Source organism: Panicum hallii, chromosome 1 (genome assembly GCF_002211085.1).
Source record: "Panicum hallii strain FIL2 chromosome 1, PHallii_v3.1, whole genome shotgun sequence".
NCBI classification, from domain to species: domain Eukaryota; kingdom Viridiplantae; phylum Streptophyta; class Magnoliopsida; order Poales; family Poaceae; genus Panicum; species Panicum hallii.
In genome coordinates, this window is record NC_038042.1 from 4,803,849 (window position 1) to 4,822,957 (window position 19,109).

General features: G+C 44.3%; 2 protein-coding genes across 2 annotated transcripts; one reads left to right on the forward strand and one right to left on the reverse strand.

The window, feature by feature from the left end:
* Positions 1 to 1,161: 1,161 nt before the first annotated feature.
* LOC112885190 lies at positions 1,162 to 2,157 on the reverse strand. Its single transcript, XM_025950851.1, has 3 exons — positions 1,948 to 2,157; positions 1,615 to 1,833; positions 1,162 to 1,410 (listed from the first exon to the last, which is right to left on the reverse strand). Exons 1-3 carry the CDS (start codon positions 2,155 to 2,157, stop codon positions 1,162 to 1,164), a joined length of 678 nt encoding a protein of 225 aa, XP_025806636.1.
* A 12,222-nt stretch (positions 2,158 to 14,379) lies between these two features.
* On the forward strand, positions 14,380 to 17,256 carry LOC112873938 (mitotic spindle checkpoint protein BUBR1). The gene is made up of 11 exons (XM_025937049.1): positions 14,380 to 14,649; positions 14,799 to 14,858; positions 14,971 to 15,115; positions 15,222 to 15,379; positions 15,938 to 16,019; positions 16,094 to 16,160; positions 16,241 to 16,292; positions 16,389 to 16,557; positions 16,661 to 16,746; positions 16,830 to 16,910; positions 16,997 to 17,256. Exons 1-11 carry the CDS (start codon positions 14,405 to 14,407, stop codon positions 17,055 to 17,057), a joined length of 1,206 nt encoding a protein of 401 aa, XP_025792834.1. The 5' UTR covers positions 14,380 to 14,404; the 3' UTR covers positions 17,058 to 17,256.
* The last annotated feature ends 1,853 nt before the right edge of the window (positions 17,257 to 19,109 follow it).

The window sequence follows — 19,109 nt, forward strand, 5'->3', positions numbered from 1 at the left end:
ACGTGCCCTTATATATATGTCTATATATATAGTCATTCTTTTTATTTTCAAAACTTTAATTATCATCCTCACGGTTTTGAATACTCATGTTAATGGAAACATGAAAACAACATTTTGTTCTGATTTATCTTAAAGCTATTTTGTAATAATATACTGTAATTAAACTGTGATTAATACATGTATAAATAGATTTAAGTTATCAAATTTAGTTGTATTTTGGAGACCTACTTAAGCAAGAATAAAAATGTTGTAAATTTATTTGGAAAGTTCAGCTTATGATCTATGGCATCTGCCTGCTAGCCTCACTGAAGAGGGATGGTGGCATAAGAAAAGTGGAGGCAGGGCAAAATTGATGAAATAATGGCTCGGAGGCTGGGACGTTCAAAGTCAGGAATGGGTAATGCTAAGGTTCGAGATGACTCAACTTTGGTAACCTAATGGCTAAGGGTAATTAAAAATGGTACGTTATAGGATCCCAACAGGGGACGGATGATTTAGGGGAAGTGTTAGATAACAATTCGATCCACAACGTTTCGAAAAGAATTGCATTTTGTACTACTTCAAGTTTGCATTGCATCCAGATAGATAAAATAATATAGTATTTGACAACTACATTTGGAATAACTATAATTGAGTCGACAATAAGATATAATACCAAGAGGCTCACAATAATTCTACAGATGCAATCAATCTGTGCTGCGCATACGATTGTAACCTTGAAGCACAAAAGAGATAGAGATCTCACCTTGCACCCAAGCAAGTAGAATGGATTTTTTCAAGATTTTTTAAAAACTTGCTGGTATGATTTGTAAGAGTGTTCATTTCGCTTTCAATCTCTCCGGCATTGTTCCTGTGTAGCACTTTGCATGAATTGAAATTTAAAAGATACTTCATACTTTGCACAACATTGCATATGTATGAAACACTAACAGACCAACAAGCTAGTAGAAATGTCTCGGAATGATGCTCTGAAACTTACACACAGCACATTATATGTCATGAAATGTATTCAGTACACATAGAGACCGAACAAAATACCACTCATCAACTAATAAATCAGAAGATATATTAATTAAAACCATGTTTCTCTACTTCTCCAATTCTTTTATTTTTTTTTATACGCATGGTCCATTTGCAGGCCATACATGGTGAGAAACGGCATCAGAAATTCTCTGGGACGCCCTTACTCCGGCGATGCTGGCTGGACAGCTTGGAGGCGCCGCTGGTCCCGGCTTCACCCTCTTGAGCTGAATTTCCTCTCCCAAGTTTCGCAGACCTTGATCCGCTCGGGCGAAAAGTGTGATCATCTGTTGATGAGTCTGAATCATTGCCTCCTAATGATTCGCTGTCACTTTTTGGTGCAACAGCGAATGAGACAGTGAAATCCAAATCATCAGGCAACGCTGCAAGCTAACACCAGTAAACGGAAGCTGAGAGTCAGAAAATACACAAACGCGAGTAATCAGATATCTAAACATATTGTATACAAAAGAAAAATCTGCCTTGATAGTTCATCTGCTCACAAAATCAAGTGTAGCAAACACATGTGTATCAAGCACGCACAGAGGAACTGAAGCACAAAAGAGATTAATCGGACTCATGGAGATCTCTCACCTTGCAGCCAATGGAGCAGAAGCGACACGCTGCGTCGAGGATTGCCCGCTCGCACTCGGCGCACATGATTTCCCCGGTGCGGCCTTGCCCGGCCATGGGCCGCTTGTTCAGGAAGACCACATGGTGGCAGTTCAGGAGGTAGGGCTGCATCTCCGACACGTTCAGCAGGGCCTCCACGTCCGCCACCCTCACCACGCCGTGGCCGAACAACTTGCGGATCTGAAGGTCAGTAGGTCACAGCGTGTCACACACACATAGCGTCAGAGATCAGCCAAGAAAACCTGACGAGAGCATAGACGTGGCAAGATCGAGCGCATGTGTATGTGCTCGTACCTGGATGACTTTGTGGCCAGGATGGCCGGCCAGGCAGGAGGTGCAGAGGGCGCGGCCGGGGCAGTCGGTGCAGAAGAAGTTGCAGGTGCCGCCGCTCCGCGTCCCGCGGCTCGCGCCCAGCGGGTGGTCGGGGCACACCTCGAAGTACTTCGTCTCCAGCAGCGGCCGCAGCCACGCCGGGGGGACGCGCTCGGCGTCGGCTTGGGCCATCTCCTTCATGCTTGGCATATTTGCGGCTACTAAGAGGAGCTAGACCACGGCAACCACAAGAAACCAGTTAACCACGCGCATTTATACGGGTGCTACACAGACTACCGAGAGAGGCAAAGAGAAGGATCACACGAGCTATGTATTTATATTAGCAGAGAGGATGATGGCGGAGGATAGATGGGGGGATTTGGAACCTCTTTTTTGTTTCAAAGTATTTTGAAAAGGATGGATTTGGGGCGCAGCCTGATAATTTTTTACGGATATGAAACGAGATCAGGGTCATACTGGCAAATTTGCATGTGAAACGGCTGGGATGGCAAAAGATTTAAGATTTTCGTTTGCCAGCGGGAGAGAGAGTAAAGCTGGAAAAGATTAACTGTGGTAGGGCCTTGAGAAAGCGTGACTGCAATTTGCACACGACTGAGTTGTTACATGAGACAGCAAGACTCCAGGTCACTCCAACGTTGTCATTCGACTTTCCTGGCCATCTTCAGTCCAGATCATGCGAAAACTGCTGATTAGTACAGATTATCGATGATCCATTAAGCTTGGAGTATCCTTTGCAAAGAATAATCATGAACTCATCTCAACTTTAAATTAATCAGGTCACTGCATGCCGGCCAATAGTTTCATCCCCTAACCCTCACAACAGAAAACACGAATTACTGCCACCTCACCTCCTCGCACGAATAAATTTGGATGTCCATCTGAAATCATTCCGCATGTGTTGTTTCCCAAGTGTCTCCCTTTGAGAAAGTTTAGCCTAAGTGTATTTTTTAGGGAGAAAAGTTAAGTTTTCACTCTTGAACTATCATAAAAGTTTGATTTTCAGCATTTAGTTACAAACCGGATAACGAGGGTCATCCAATTGTTGAAACCGGGCAGAGGGTCATCCAATTGTTGAAACCGGGCAGATTTGACCCGCTGAGTGGTTTCAAAGATAGTTTTTCATTTATAAAAATTTAAAATATTCAAGTTTAAACTAAAAATTCATAAGTAATTTGTTTTAAATAAAAAATACAAAACGGGTACCAAAATTTTTCTAAAAATATAATCTATCTATTGGCACTCTACCTGTCAATTATTTGGATCAAATCTTTTCATATTCCTAGTATTTTTTTGGTTGTCTATGCCTATTTGTTTAATAAATAAGATTCAAATAGAGCACCAACAATAGGTTTTTTTTAGAAAAATTTTGGTACCACTTTCATATTTTTATTATTTAAAATAAATTAGTTTGGTTTTTTTATATCTAACCAGAATTTTTTAGATCCTCAATCCAGATCATGCGAAAACTGCTGATTAAATTAGTCACACTAGATTATCAATTATTCATTGACCTTGGAGTATCTTTTGCAAAGAATAATCATGAACTCATCTCAAGTGTAAATTAATCAAGTTACTACCCAATAGTTTCATTTCTACCCCCTTTTTGTCCCTAACCCTCATAACAAAAAACGCGAAATATTGCCACCTCACTCCGATCCCTCGCACGAATAATTTTGGATGTCCATCTGAAATATTTGACATGTGTTGTTTCCCAGGTGTCTAGCTTTGGAAAAGTTTATCATGAGTGTATTTTTTGTGACCCCTTAGTGTTTTCAACACTAAGGAGCTCTGCAGATTCTGGTAGTGACATACAATATAAACAAAAATCTCTAGATGATCCAAATCCATACATTTTATTTTATTTTTGAAAAATAAAAGCTACACACACACACATTCTGCAGGTTTATTTATATCCCCAATGATCTTGCAGGTTTAGAAGCTATTGCCCCCATTGAAGTGGAAGATAACAAACTGCCATGTCATATTGGCGATTGTGGATTTAAAACTGGCGAGTGTGTAATCTACAAATCTGGAAAGCACTACTTCCTGCCTAGTGTCAAGTGCTACGGTCACTCCATTTTGTGTAGTGCAGTGGTAGAGAACACAGCACAACACACACACACACACAGGAGTTGCAGCAACTGTTTGCTTGTGTCCTACATTTTTCCTTGCCACTAACTTGTGTGTGCGCGCGCACCATATACAACCTACATATATATGATTGCCGATGTCTTTCATCTTCTCGCCTTGCATCCGAGCGAGCAGAAGAGGCAGCCCACATCGTGCAGACCTCGACCGCATTCCTCGCACCTGGTCGTGCCAGGCTTCCCCTTCCCCGAAATGGTCCGCTTGTCCAGGAACACCACCAGCTCGCCGTTGATGAGGTAGGTCTGCACCAGCGACACGCTCAGCAGGTGCTCTATCTCCACCACCTCCACCACTTAATGGGATGAAGACTTCCTGATCTGTACCAGCAAGTAGAGACCACTCGTCGGTAGGTCACTTCAAAATCTCCTCAAAGCTTAAGCTTTGCCAGGAACCTAGGTGAGTTGGTGGCCAGCATGGTCGAGAATGCAGCCGGAGTAGAGGGCGCGACGCGCGCGCACGCGCGTGCGTGTGTGTGTGTGGGGGGGGGGGGGGGGGGGGGGGGGCGCACACGCCATATACTACCTACATATGAATGATTGCCGATGCCTTTCATCTTCTCGCCTTGCATCCGAGCGAGCAGAAGAGGCAGCCCGCATCATGGAGATCCCGGCCGCATTCCTCGCACCTGGTCGTGCTAGGCTTCCCCTTCCCCGAAATGGTCCGCTTGTCCAGGGACACCACCAACTCGCCGTTGATGAGGTAGGTCTGAACTAGCGACACGCTCAGCAGGTGCTCTATCTCCACCACCTTCACCATGTAATGGGATGAAGACTTCCTGATCTGCACCAGCAAGTAGAGACCACTCGTCAGTAGGTCACCTCAAAATCTCCTCAAAGCTTAAGCTTTGCCACGAACCTAGGTGAGTTGGTGGCCAGCATGGTCAGGAATGCAGCGGGAGCAGAGAGCGTGACCGGAGCTGTGGGTAGAAAAGAAGTTGCAGCCGGAATTCCTCGTCGAGAGGATCACACCCAGGTGCTCGGGGCAGACATTGAAGAACTTGGTCTCCAGCAGCGGAGCCATGCATGCCAGTAGGGCACGCTCCGCGTCGAGACGGGCCATCGATCTCCTTCTGGCTAGCCATCTCTGCAATGTCGTCTTGCAAGCAAGATCAAAGTTGAGCTACAAAGTACAGACTACCAGCGAAAGATGAGAACAAAAACGCAGAATCACAAGGTTCCTGCCTGCTGCTCAATCAGGTGATGAATGGAGGAGCGAGAGAGATGATTTCCTAGCCTCTTTTTCTTTCAACGATTTTTGAAACGGGATGCATTTGGATCTGAAATTTCAGGTATTTATACATGTACCTGAATGAGAAGAGGTGACTGACTACACATTTGTACGTGAAATGACTAAGCGTGGGAATTTGAATTTCATTTCAAAGCGGGAGAAAGCAAAAAATGGAAACAATTGCGGAAGGACCTGAAATCTACACATTGGCTGGGTTTACACACTGGCGAGTAGTGACAAGCTGATAATTATATTCCTTCCAAAAAATAACCTGATATCCAGACAGATCGCTTGATCCATAGTATTCCTTTGATTTTCATTTGACCATATCTGGGAACAGATCTTTTTGGTCGATGCCACCGGTGAGAAACAGCCAATCCTGTCATTGCCATATAATTCATTGAGCCTATGATAGAATCACACAAACTCACCTCTTGTCAAATTTAACCAAGCTGCTAAATAAACTTTAGGCTCTCCATCATTCAAATACTTTTCCCTCCTTGACCCTCTAAACAAGAAGAGCGAGTTACTCCGTTCCATTCCACATGTAAATTTGGACATCACTTGATATCATTTCACATTTTATTTAATAAATGAAAAGGTCACAGACTATGTAAAACACTTTGTCACATTTTGTTACAAAGACTGTCAGCTACTTAGCTAAGAATAGGGAAACAAATAACCCGAAAGGAGAAATGATCCAAGAGAGCAAACTCTATTATCGTTTGTTCATCCATCCAATCTTGGAATATAGGTCCATGACTATGACTTCCAATTTCAAGCTTGCCGGATGAAATATCTCCCTTGCCTCTTACGTTGCAACAATATCCAGAAGCACAACCACTATGTTCTCCTAAAGGTAGCTTGCATAAAGGAAGGATACAGTTTGATTCAAGTACAACGTCATTACGGTAACATCAAATCGCCCAACGGAGAGCTGCTAAAATCACAAAGTTTTTTTAGTTTCTCTTTGTTCCTTATTCAAGTTAGCCAGCCCCTAGCATATGATACATAGATTTTGGCGGTGTTAACCCAGTAGCAATTTCAATTATTTATTCTCCAAATGGACCTAACATGATGGTAGATAAGAAAATGTGCTTAATTCTTTCATTATCATTACAGAAACAACACTTTTAACTTTCTATCCACTTTCTATTTGCTAGGTTATCATTCGTTAACATGACTCCACATTGGACATACCACAAAAATGGAATTCTCAGCTTGCAAATGAATTTATGAGAGAAAAGAGCACCCTGCTGATTTAATAGAAATTGATACATAGAAGATACTATAAAATGACCATGCTTATGTAAGTCCAAATTAAGTATTCTTCTCATTCATTAGTTGAGCATGCAATATTTAGCTACTAGTTTGTGCCAACTACTGAGCTTGTTATCAACTAACACTCTACTGAAAAATTGAGTGGCATATGCCCCATCAAAGTTGCCATTATATCATGCTGATTAATGATAGGTGCATTGCCATATCATATGAAGAAGTTGCCTTGTATTAAGAGAAATGAGGCCAAACCATATGGTGCTCGTTTAATTAGGAAAAATCGAGCTAAAACCCTACAACAACTCTAGGCATAAACCTAAATTAACTAGGTCCAAAGCATCGTAAAACGACACATGACCTACTACCTAGCTAAACTAAGCCTATGTGGACAGCACCGCTACCTAGCTGAACTAAGTATGTGTGGACGGCAAAGCCGAAACAATGCTGAAACCAAGAGCCACCAGTAGGTCCAACAAGGCTAGAAATTCCAAAACGACGCCTCAAAGGAGGTCATGACATTAGACGTGTTGTCATCGCCATCAGAAAATCCACACAAAGGCTTCCACATGGAGAACCCCATGGGGGTGAAGAGAAGTAGAGGGCCCAACAATATCTCCATGGATAGTAAGGTGCCCGAGGGCATCATCATCATCAGCATTGACATTGATCAAGCTAGGCTTTCACCCAGGCCCATACACCTTCACCAGACACACAAGAGGAAGGCCCAAAAAGCTAAGTTGTACCCTCCCATTCCCGCCCCCACCCCCCACCACCACCACCCCCACCCCCATCCGAGGCACACAGCTGTCAAGTTGACAACAAATCTATTGTTGACTCCTTGTGGTACATGTTGCCAAAAAAGACATTACAAGTTGCAAGTCTCCACATGGGCTAGATCAGGGGTGGGGAACGGGGACCAATTTAGCAATGGGAGGAGCCCATGAAAGCGAGGAGGCACTGAAGTACAAGGACAGCAGGAAGAAGTAGACTAGTAGTCACGGGTAGTGGCTGCCACTACGAACAACCACAGGGCGGTCGGCTTACACCCCCCATGCAGATGGCACCAATGACTCCGCGCAGAAAAAAGGTCCCACAAGCTAGAAAGTATGTCGAACTAGCAAGAGACGGGTGAAGAACTAGATGAGGAGTTGCCGGCGCTGCCTAACAGGCCAAATCCAGGAATCCCAAAGCTGCCTAAAGCAAGCCCCCTTAGCCAACAGCTCCTAGATGGATGCAACCAGCAGTCCAGCACAAATTAGAGAAGAACAAGAAAATTGAAAGAGACAGGGAAAAAAAAGGAAGCTCAATGAAAGGATATCACTCGGTGCTGCCACTGACAACCGCCAGCACCACCAGCCATTAGGGATGGTAGCGGCTGACGAAGGCCAGGTGGCGGGGAGCTCTAGTGGGAGACATTGTTCTGGTGGAAGTTTCTCTCTTTTCCAAAAATATGAATCACCTAGTTTGATTTGAACTTATGACAAGGTCTTTGAGCTCAGGTACTCCTACGCAGGTCTGCCATATCCCTTCTTTATTGATCACTTAAAATGCTATTTACTCATGATATTTATTATCAATCATGTCTTTATTCCGGGCCTCTTTGATGATGATGGTGATGGTGGTGGTGGTGGTGGTGGTGGTGGTGGTGGTGGTGGTGGTGGTGGTGATGATGATGATGATGATGATGATTATTATTATTATTATTATTATTATTACTACTACTACTACTACTACTACTACTACTACTACTATTATTATTATTATGGTAAAAAACTCTTAATATCATTACTTTACTTAACTAACAAAGTTCGCAACAAATCTCTTGATTCAGCATTAGGGACTTGTATCCCATCTGATGAATAAAATATTATTTTACACTTTTGTATTACTATAACTTGTTTTTTTAGTATCATCTAAAATGACTGATCAATTATGAACTTTCCAATAACTTAGGTAAGTGATTTACCAATATAGTGTAGTGTAGTAAAAAAATAAATAGAATTTAACCCCTCATGCTTGCTGTAACTAGTTATTTCAGTTTTCTACTGGCACTATAACCTCAACTCTATTTATTGGCTTGAACAAGATATGTCTTGCTTGAAATGAAATGAATGAGTACATCAGAAAAGAAGAATCTTTCCTTTCGATTTCTAGTATTCTAGAATCTTTTTCACACTAATTACCAATTCGTTTCTTGGTTATTAAGAGTGGTTGATAATACCGAACGATAATGGCCAAGTTTTTTTCTGCACTCCATAAGAAATCTCATGAAAATGAAACCATAAACATGAGTAAGTTGCTAAACATTGAATTCAGTAATTCCATTTATTTTTTTTAGGACATAGAAAGGAAGCTCCAAAACCTCTAGTCTCCACCCCATTACCCGAGCAGGTAATTGTTAGCTTATGTTGCCGTACAACATTTTTCCTTGCAATGCCTAGGTCTGGTCATAGCTTACACACTGCAAGACTTGCAACTATTGCCGAGAGTGATGGCAGGTGGCCGTCGGGCCCTGTTTTTTTATACACAGAGTTAGATCTTGCTAGCCGGTGAAAGATATGTCAGAAGTTCATTTCAACTCACTGGAAATTATTCTATCATGCTTAAACACTGTCCGCATTAGGAGGAGAAAATGATAAGGGGTTTTTGAGCCCTCTCGGTCACTTCGAAAAAACTCTCGGCAAATATTTTGATTCTAGTAGTGATATGTGCATGCTATTGGCTATACATTGATCTCATGGTTGTCATGTGTTCACTCCTGTGGGACAATAGATAGTGAGTGTGATACATGGTGAAGGTATGTTGGGTGGAGAAAAGACGGTAAAATTTGTATGGTAGCAGATGAAATAGCGGCTCGCGGTTGTCAGGATTTTCAATCACTCTGTGTTTCGGTACAAAGTACTACAATTACTATCCGTTTATAGGGAGTGTGGATCGCGTTCAGCAAAGTACTAAGCGAATTAGGAGTGGCAGCAGACAAAAGAGAGTGGTAGTTGGATTTGGATAATCATCTCAGATAGTGGAGATATTAAGGTTTGCACAAATTTCAATGTGATTGTCTCTAGTACAAATTTATAAAAATCTAAATACAAATCAATTAGCTTCTAGAAAAGGCAAATATCCTACATGTGCACAGATTATCTCTTTCTATTTAATTATTGTATATCATACTCAAAAGTTTAAAACCAGATGGAATGAAAGAAAAGAGAAAATGAAGTTGCATCCAGCCAAACTAGGCTAACTGGGCTAGGCCTGCAAAAGGTTGGAGAGCCCATGTGATTGGGTATAACTACCCTCCCCCCCTAATCCGTCGCACAGAAGATGCCCTCATTTACACTGTTGAGCTATGGCTACCCGTTCCTCTCCTCCCTCTCACTATCTCTCTCAACCCCATCCAGATCTACAATTCACACCGGAGACTACTCGCACCCCTCCCCTCCCGTCGGCAACAATTCACCCTCCTCCCCACCTGTTGGTGACCACTCGCCTACCTCCCCTCCCACCGGCGCCAAAATACCTCCCTCCCAATTTGGTTTCCGCTCGCCTCCCTCCCCTTCCACCAAGACCTCGTCGTCTTTTATCACAAGGCAGGTCTCAGAGGCAGAGGCAGGTGACATCATCACAAACAACTAGGAATGGTAAGTTTCCTTCATTCTCCTTTTTGCATAGAAATTTGGTGATTCTCTCTTTGCTTGTGCTACCATGTCTTTAGTTTCGTGTACAATCTGTGATCTATTTATTAGGTTAAGTGATATAAGTATGCACAAACCCTAGTGCTTTGCTACTATTGTATCGTCACCTTTGGTGATTTTTGGTTCTTGTTATGATTGGCATTCATTAGATCTAGATTTGTGTAGCCTAGTAGGAATCATTTGTTTAAGGGTTTGGTTTTTTAGGTGCAATTTGTTCTTTTATTTTTCTTTTTTTTGACACGGGAATTCTTTGTTAGATTTTTTAAAGGAGTGATTTGTATTTTTAGAAATAGTCTATATTTATTTGTGTGAGAAGGTACGGATCCTGGTGGAATCCTGGAACACATAATGTACTCTTTTGTGATCAAGTTCCACACCATGGCCGACCTCATCCTAGATCTAATCATAGGTTGGATTTAAGTTGGGTCAAAAGAAACTTCATGGGCTTCGTGGGTGATGGACTAACGGCGGCGGTGCGGTAGAAGGCGGTCTCAATTAGTTGCTGGCTTACCGCGTAAACTGTCACTCACCTCCATCAAGTGGATTGGGGATCCACCCAGGCGCGTTGTACCCTCACTTCCATCGAGTGGATTGGAGATCCGCCCAAACGCGGTTTGGTTCTTCTTGGTGAGTAAACCCTAGCTTGTTTGTTATTGTTGATAATTTGGGATTGACTCCTCACCTGAGAGTTGGTTTTGGCGTTTTGCTCTCAATTATAGGAGAATTTCCTGCTCTATGCTCTTGTTCAGTTCTGTTACTTGTGGATTTATGTTCGGTCGATCCATTTGTGGTTGAATTAGGTTAGTGTATTCTCCGTTGGCATGACAGGAATTCTTGGTACCCAACTGAGATTTGGGGCATTTGGGCGTAGTTAATTTCCCATTTTTTTCGGGGGGGGGGGGGGGGGGGGTTCAGATTTTTGTAGTAGCTCCCAAAATTTCGCTCGATTATTCATAGCATCTGATTGAGCAGGAAAGCAGCAGGGTTCAAGGCAAAAATTTTCTTTACTTGGAAGGGAATGATGTTACTGCTGTGTGGTTTCATTCACTTGGTGCCTTTTTCTCCTTGGCATGTTTACAGAACGCAATCGTTCAAAAAAAATGTTTACAGAACGCCTAGTTTGTGCATCTGACAATATCTTATAACTGCTGATGATAGAAACAGGGTGCAGGCTTATCTGCACATATCGAGTAGTTGTGTTCGCTGCTTTAGTAAATTGGCTCACTTTAATTGCATTTCAACAGGAGAGGCCAAGGCTTGGCCTATGCAAGACCCTAACGGCGACGATTTCTCTGCCCCAAAGTTGCACAAGAAGAAGGTTGTGTACCGGCCGCTTCCATCAGGCCTGCTGAAGGGTGAACCTGAACTGCTGCGGAGAGAGGTTCCGCATTCATCAGGCAATGTCCAAAAGCCGCCCAAAAGAAGCTTGAAGAGTGAGCGCCGTGCCACACCTCCGTCAGACAGAGAGACTCCATATTCCCTGCCGGACTCCGGTCCTACTGACGAATATCGTGCGCTGCGGAGGAAGTACATGATGCTGGAGGAAGAGAACTTTGCCCTGGACCAAGAACTGAGCATGGAGGATGAGGAAATCAAGGCGCTTGAGGAGGAAAAGCTTGCGTTTCTTGATGAGCTCGTTGTCTTGGAAGGCCTCGTTGAGCCGTCGCAGCTGCTGTTTCACCGTAGGCCATGAGTGGTATTTAGGTTTCTGTGATCGTTGTTGTTTTTGTTATCGAAAACGTAGGAGAGCTGCACTTCTTTGTATCAAGGAGAAAGATGAGTTCGTTACACATCGCGGAGCGTCTTGCGCTGACGCTAAGAGCACACGAGGTTGTGATTTCATAAAAACTTAAAACAACCAACTAAGTGCTAGAGCTCCAACACCTAACCCTGCAGCAGGTCGCCTAGCTTTGCTGCTCCTGCCGCAACCCACAACACAGCCTCTTGCATGATCAGTCCTCTCAGCTGGAAAGAAGTTGCAGCGCTGTTCCGGAAGAGTCTGTTGTTCCTCTCCTTCCAAAGGTGTCAGGCAATCAACATGAAGATGGAATGGAATCCCTTCCTTTTCTCCCTCGGCTAGAGTAAACTCAGATGGTGCCACCAGTCCTGGAGCTGTAAAAGTTGGTGCTGGGGAAAATTGCAATTACAATTGATGGAGCTCAGGAGACCCCACCAGACCTCTTTAGCATAACTGCAATCCACCAGCATGTGGACCGTCGTTTCAGGAGGCGTCTGTTCATCGCACGTGCGACTAACCACTATATCATCGCATATATCTGCTCAAGATAACAATGTTCCAGAATAAAATAAAATATTCCAAAATAAGATAAAAATATTTTAGAACATTGTTATCTCTGGCCTTTTATTTTGTTCCAACAAGATAGCATCATCAGCATATAAACTACACTGGTGCTTGATCGCCGGATGTCCCAAAGGTTCTAGCACCCCATCAGCACTCGCTTTGCTGAACAAGGGCACATCCATAACCATGATGAACAGCATCAGTGACAACGGATCTCCCTGCCTCAGCCCTCGTCTATGTCGAATTGGTTCGCCTGGCTGGCCATTAAGCAAAACTCTAGTAGTTGCCGAGGAGACAAGGGTCGAGATCCAGGTCCTCCAATTCCGGCCGAATCCCCAAGCCTGTAAAACCTCCAGCAGAAACGGCCAGGCCACCGTATCAAAAGCCTTCGATATGTCCAGCTTAACCAGCATCTTCGGAATTTTCCGCTTCTTCAGTAACACTGCTGACCGCTGAACATACTTGTAGCAGTCCAAAATGAAGCGGCCCTTGATAAAGGCCGTCTGATTGCAGCTGATCAGCTGACCAATTCTTGGGCTGAGCCGATTGGCTAGAAGTTTGGAGAGCAATTTTGGGAAGCTGTGAATGAGGCTGATTGGTCAGTAATCCTTTGGTGACTTGGGATCATCAATCTTCGGGATCAGAGTTAGCAGTGCAGCATTGAGACAACGGAAGCTCCTGCAGTTCCCGCCAGCAAATGAATTAACTGCCCACATGATGTCACCTCGGATAACTTACCATGCAGTCTCATAGAATGCCCCCTTTGGATCCATCGGGTCTAGGGGCCTTGTCAGGAGGCAGCTCTTTGACCGTCCTTCAGACCTCCTCTTCCGAGAATGGAAGCTCCAAATCACTCATGCCAAGCTGCAGAACCCCAAGCGCCTCCAGGTTTACAGTGTTGCCACGCTCCCAGCAGCCAGTGCCAAGTGCCGCCTCAAAATATGAGTGCAGCACAGCAGCCTTCTCCTCCTGCGAGAAAACCGTTGCATCCCCATCTCGCAAGCTCACTATGTGATTTTTACGCTGGCGGTAGCTAGCATGCGGATGGAAAAGTTTTGTCCCGGCGTCCCCTTCCTTCAGCTGTAGGAATCTGGAGCGTCGTCTAGCTATTGTGCGTTCTTTTTTGAAAAGATAGCTATTGTGCGTTCCAACCGGTACCTATTAATACTTTCTGGATGTAAACATTGTGGTTGAAACAGCAGAAACCTGTTATGAATCGAAACCTCTTAGATGAATGCTTGCAGGGTCAGAGAGTTGTTAGTGTGTTTGTGTAAGATGATAGGGTATGACAATCAGATGAAATTCGGTTGCGAATGTAGTTCAGTGCTTATGAAGCCTGCTTGTCCTAAAGTTGAGCTCATGATGCGGAACAGGAATCGAGAAATAATCTCATGCGCAATCGTTCCGAAAACTAAGCAGATGTTGATGTTTAACCAATGATTGTTTGTTATGGTTGTAAAATTCTGTATGTTCCAGTTGAAAAGATCTAATGAATGTTTTCCAACCAGTTCTGCAGGCAATTCACGCTTCTCATGTCGAGCAAATCCTCGGCCAAAATTTAGCTGGGCTATCGTGGGCACAAACCAGCCCAAACCAAACTACAGATCCGACTATTTTAAGAGCCCACGGCCCAAACTGAAGCCCGAACTTTTCGCAAACCCTTGCCGTTTAAAACCGAGACCCGACCCACAGCTGCATCCGCTCCTAAACGCAACGGTCGAATCCCCTCGAGTTCGAATTGCAGCCGGAGCGACACCCACATCCACCTCACATGGCGGCGGCGGTGGCGGCGAAGGCGGCGGAGGAGATGGTGGCGGTGCTCGACGAGGAGACGCTGGCGCTGATGGGGGTCAGCAACGCCGCCGCCGCGGCGCCGGTGGCAGTGGGCACCGAGTGCGAGACGTTCAAGGAGAACGTGCGGCCGCTCAAGCGCGGGCGCGACGTGTCCAAGCTCAACCGCGCGCTCAAGGCGCAGGTCGACCCCGCCCAGCGCGCCGCCCTCCTCGAAGCCCGCAGGTATGTCGCCGTCCCCTCCCTCTCTCCCAGCTACGGAAAAAGTTATGGTTTCATCTGATCTGTGTTTCTTGATCTGGAGAGGGGGCAAGTTGCTGCCATAATGCAATCTACCTTGTGCGTTAACCATTTGATTGATTCGCCTGATCCAGGAGGATGATTGAGGCAATCTACGAGTACCAGGGCGAGGATCCGCTCCAACCGTGGCTGGAGTAAGCGTTTCCATCCCCATAACTCGCCTCTGCCGGATTTCTTGGTTCGTGGTAGCTGCCCGAGCCGAAAGATTGCTCATTTATTTGGTTCGTCTCTGATTCGTCCTCGCAGCTGCATCAAGTGGGTTCAGGAGTCGTTCCCTACCGGCGGCGAGTGCTCGGGGCTGGTGGTGTTGTACGAGCAGTGTGTGCGGACCTTCTGGCACGACGAGCGCTACAAGAACGACCTCCGCTTCCTCAAAGTGTGGCTGGAATACGTGAGTTGTGGGGATCCAAGATTGATTTTTTTTTCTCTGGTTCTCTTCTGGTTAGTGGAGGCATCTCATGTGTCTGTTTGATTGCCGACCTTGTTTTGTTTTGCAGGCTGGGAATTGCGCTGATGCTGAGGTGATATACAGGTTTCTGGAGGCGAACCAGATTGGGCAGAGCCATGCCATTTACTACATGTCCTACGCGTCGTTGTTGGAGTCAAAGAACAAGCTGAGGAAAGCTAATGAGATCTTTGACCTTGGTATAACTAGGTGAGATTTCCACGAGACACTTGTTGTTCATAAGGCTCTTGGATTTGAGATTGCCCAGTGGATTGTGTTGTTATAATCTAGATATCCAATCCAGAAATGCTGCCCTGTGATGGACATCGGGGTGGTTATCTTTTGGGGAAAATATATATTTCTTCTGTGCTTGATTGTCGTACAGAACATGGGTACAGAATCAGTTGCACTTTTGTTCTTTTTTTATTATTTGCATAAACTTGAATCAGACATTCTGCTCGTGAAGATACCATGATCAACTGCTAATTTGATACACGACCCCCAATGTACACAAACACAGATAAATCCTTTTAGTTTCTAGTCAGCAAACCTAAAATACTAAATTTCTTGTAGCCTTATTGTTCCTATTCTTCTAGATATGGCATGCCTTCAACTAGTCATGCCAGTATCTTATGCGTGATGCAACACTCAGAATAGATTTCCTTATCGTGGTGTCAGCTTACCTCTCTTTAAGTTGTGAATTGGTTTTCATACTTGATTAATGTATATGAATGGATGAAATTGCTTATATTCATTTTTCCCTCTCAGAAAAGCAAAGCCTCTGGAGAAGTTGGAAGCTGTATACAGGACATTTCTTCGAAGATCTACCAAAACGAGCGAACACTCTGAGGTTTGCTATATAAATGGCAGCAGTTTTTATTTAGGATCCGGTATCTCCATTGAATTAACCCTTTCTTTCTGTAGCAAGATGATACAACAAATGATCTGCCAATCCGTAGCTTTGGGACTAACTTGAAACGTGATGAAAACAGTAAGCGTGTTCAGCTGTACAGTGATTTAGAATGAACTTCTCAAGTGGTTTGCAAGCTAATACTGTATTTGGCGTGACAGGAAATCAGCAAGCAGATAACTCCCACCTTGGGAGGCCAAGGGCTCTGCAAAGGTTGGTACCAATACAATGCAACAAAGTCAAGCATACAACGAAACCTGGAGGTCTATTTCTGGTAGTGTCACTGATTATGCCTTTGCACACTTGCAGAATCGACATTAACAAACCACTTTCAGTATACAAAGATGAGAACTCGTTACCAAATCAGGGCATTGACAAAACAAGGAGAAAAGAAAATACGAGCTGGCGCACCCTTGGAACACAAGCAGATAGGAACAAAGAAAATAACATGATGCCCACTAAATGGACGTGTCACAAGGTATTTTCGCCAGGCTACTAGAATTCTCTAAAGTGTCCCGTGTGATACTTGTATTGGGGACTATTGAGTAACGAATTTGTGAAAATATCACATTGTTGTGCAGGTTCCACAAAAGTTAGGAGCGAGAGGAGCAGTTCAGCCAACCCGGGCCACTTCCATTGAGGTTTTCGTGGATGAAGAATGTGCACAGTATGCTATTGACATCCTAGCTTATACTTCAGCTTTTTAAGAAATCATTTTTTTTTCAAAAAAAACACTTTTAATTGCTATAGGGAACCAGCTCGGAAGGTACCAAAGAGCCCAAATCCTTCTGTTTTGAAGCTCAGGCAAGCAACAAGCAAAAGCTTTAAGAAGTAAGTGGGGCATGGCTTTGTATGCTCCATTTCTTATCCTTTGTTTTCTTTGTCAGTGTATTAACCTGTTCGATTTGTTTCAACAGGGAAACTGAATTGCTTAAAGAGAATCCACTGCGCAACTTCCCCCTGAGTAGCCTTAGATAATCAGCATTTGGCTGATTTTATGAAATATTTCAATTGTATTAACCTGTTCGATTTGGTTGTTGTGAGGTTATGTCTGTATCCCCAAATAAGCTTTAGCCTCTAAAGCTTATCAGACAAGCAATGAGCCCGTTGGCTTATTAAGTGTTGTAATCTTCTACAATAAGTTGAAAGACCTGCAGATCTTGAGTGTTCATACGAATCTAATATCTTCACAAAGTAATTTGCTTTTACAAACTTTAGTTGGTGCTTTCTGCTTGTTTTTCCCCCCTAGATTTACTGGGCAGACAAAATATGTTGGGAGTAAGTGGGTGATTATTTTCCTGCGAATAAAGAATCAGTTAAACAGAGTCTCCAAATAATTTGCAATAAAGCTATAACCAAACAAAACGTGACTGAATACTGTCATGCAAGTGGATGCATGGCACATTGAGTCAGGTAATTTTGTCAGGACCACAACTTGCGCTTTTTTTTATCAGACACATCAATATAAAGTTATAAACACAAAACTCTCCGATGTCCAGACAGGGCCTCATGGCCACCTGAACAACATGGGACATGGCGAGATCAATGATCATTGCCATTTCAACTTCAGTTCCAGAAGGACCTTGATGCAACAGAGGAATCGGACGGTGAGAGTGAGACGAGTGCAGACGTTGAGAAATTCAGGTATGCACGCCTGGATCAGTAAGACTTTCAGTTGTCTTTGGTACTGAGCTCTTGATCTTACTATTATAGTTCTGCATTTTGTCAATTAACTATGCATGAGACCATGGAGAGCACACTAATTCAGATCAAGTTCGATCGACGACCCCATCTATAAAGTGAATGTTCCAACACAGCACGTACTATATTGTAGCAGCAATAGCAACCAGTGTACTACACCACTCAGGACATCAAGTAGGCCAGAGCAAGCCCTAGAGCAGGTGCAGCCAAGAAGATCCATTCTACACATCATGAAAATGACAATTAGATTATTTTTAGGGCAATGGCAAGTAGTTTCACCAGGTGATAATGTATTAAAACCGTGGCTGGCTGCCCTGATCCACATCCTTTGTACCCTTGCGTTACATCATGGCCTGCTATGTGACATGGCCGGTTGGTTGGACCCAGTAGTGATGCACACTGCTATATAAGAGCTGACACACGCATCCTCCGTGTGCACCTGCTCCATTCAGGTTTCAGGCGAGGCTGCAGAATCCCTCCTCTCAGGCGGCGATGAATCGTCAGGCGAGCCGTCGAGGCCACCGGGTGCGCCTGCGCCACGTCCGGCTCGGCTCGCTGCTCCGGCTGCGCGTGAGGCTGTTCGGCCTCGCCGCCCTCCTTGTCCGGTGCCTGGAGGAGCTCAACTGCTGCCCCAGGAGGTGGTCGCCGGCGACAGCGAGGGCGCACAAGATGCTCAGCCACGCCGGCCGGTGTCCCCGGCCTGGGCCAGCAGAGAGGGAGAACTCCTTACAAGCTGAGGCCATTGCCGACTGCTTGGAATTCATCAAGAGATCCTACCTTGCTGATGATCACAAGACTGCTTGCTAGCGAAGCTGCCCTTCTTCGCGCTGCGTGGGAACCAAAGAATTTCCCAATTTGTGCGGGCTGCATATCTTGTGAAATTTCCATGAAATTCCTACGTTCCAAGCAAGGCCAAAATGTTTTGCTCTTGTAGTTTGTATATATATCAGTTTTGTTAGTTACCACTGTTTGTTGTGTATCAAGGGTTCGTCAAGAATGACCAAATGTGTGTTAGAACTTAGGAGAGCTCAGCTCTTGAATAAAACAAGAGATTTTATATGGCTACTGAAAGGTGAAATGCCATTTTCTTGCCAATAAGAATACGTGTGTTGTCGCTTTTCCGGGAGGTGGTTTTCAAAAAGGGATTAGGTGAACTCGAGTCATGGATGGTGACTGAGAGGCATCCACGCTTGTTTTTCAGGGCGGTTGACCTGGCCCTGCACAGTACAAACAAATTTGAAGACGAGGGCGTCTTGTGTGATGCTGACTTTACCAGAACAGCCACCTTCTTAACACAATTTTTGAAGCGACAACCCATCTGCCTTCATA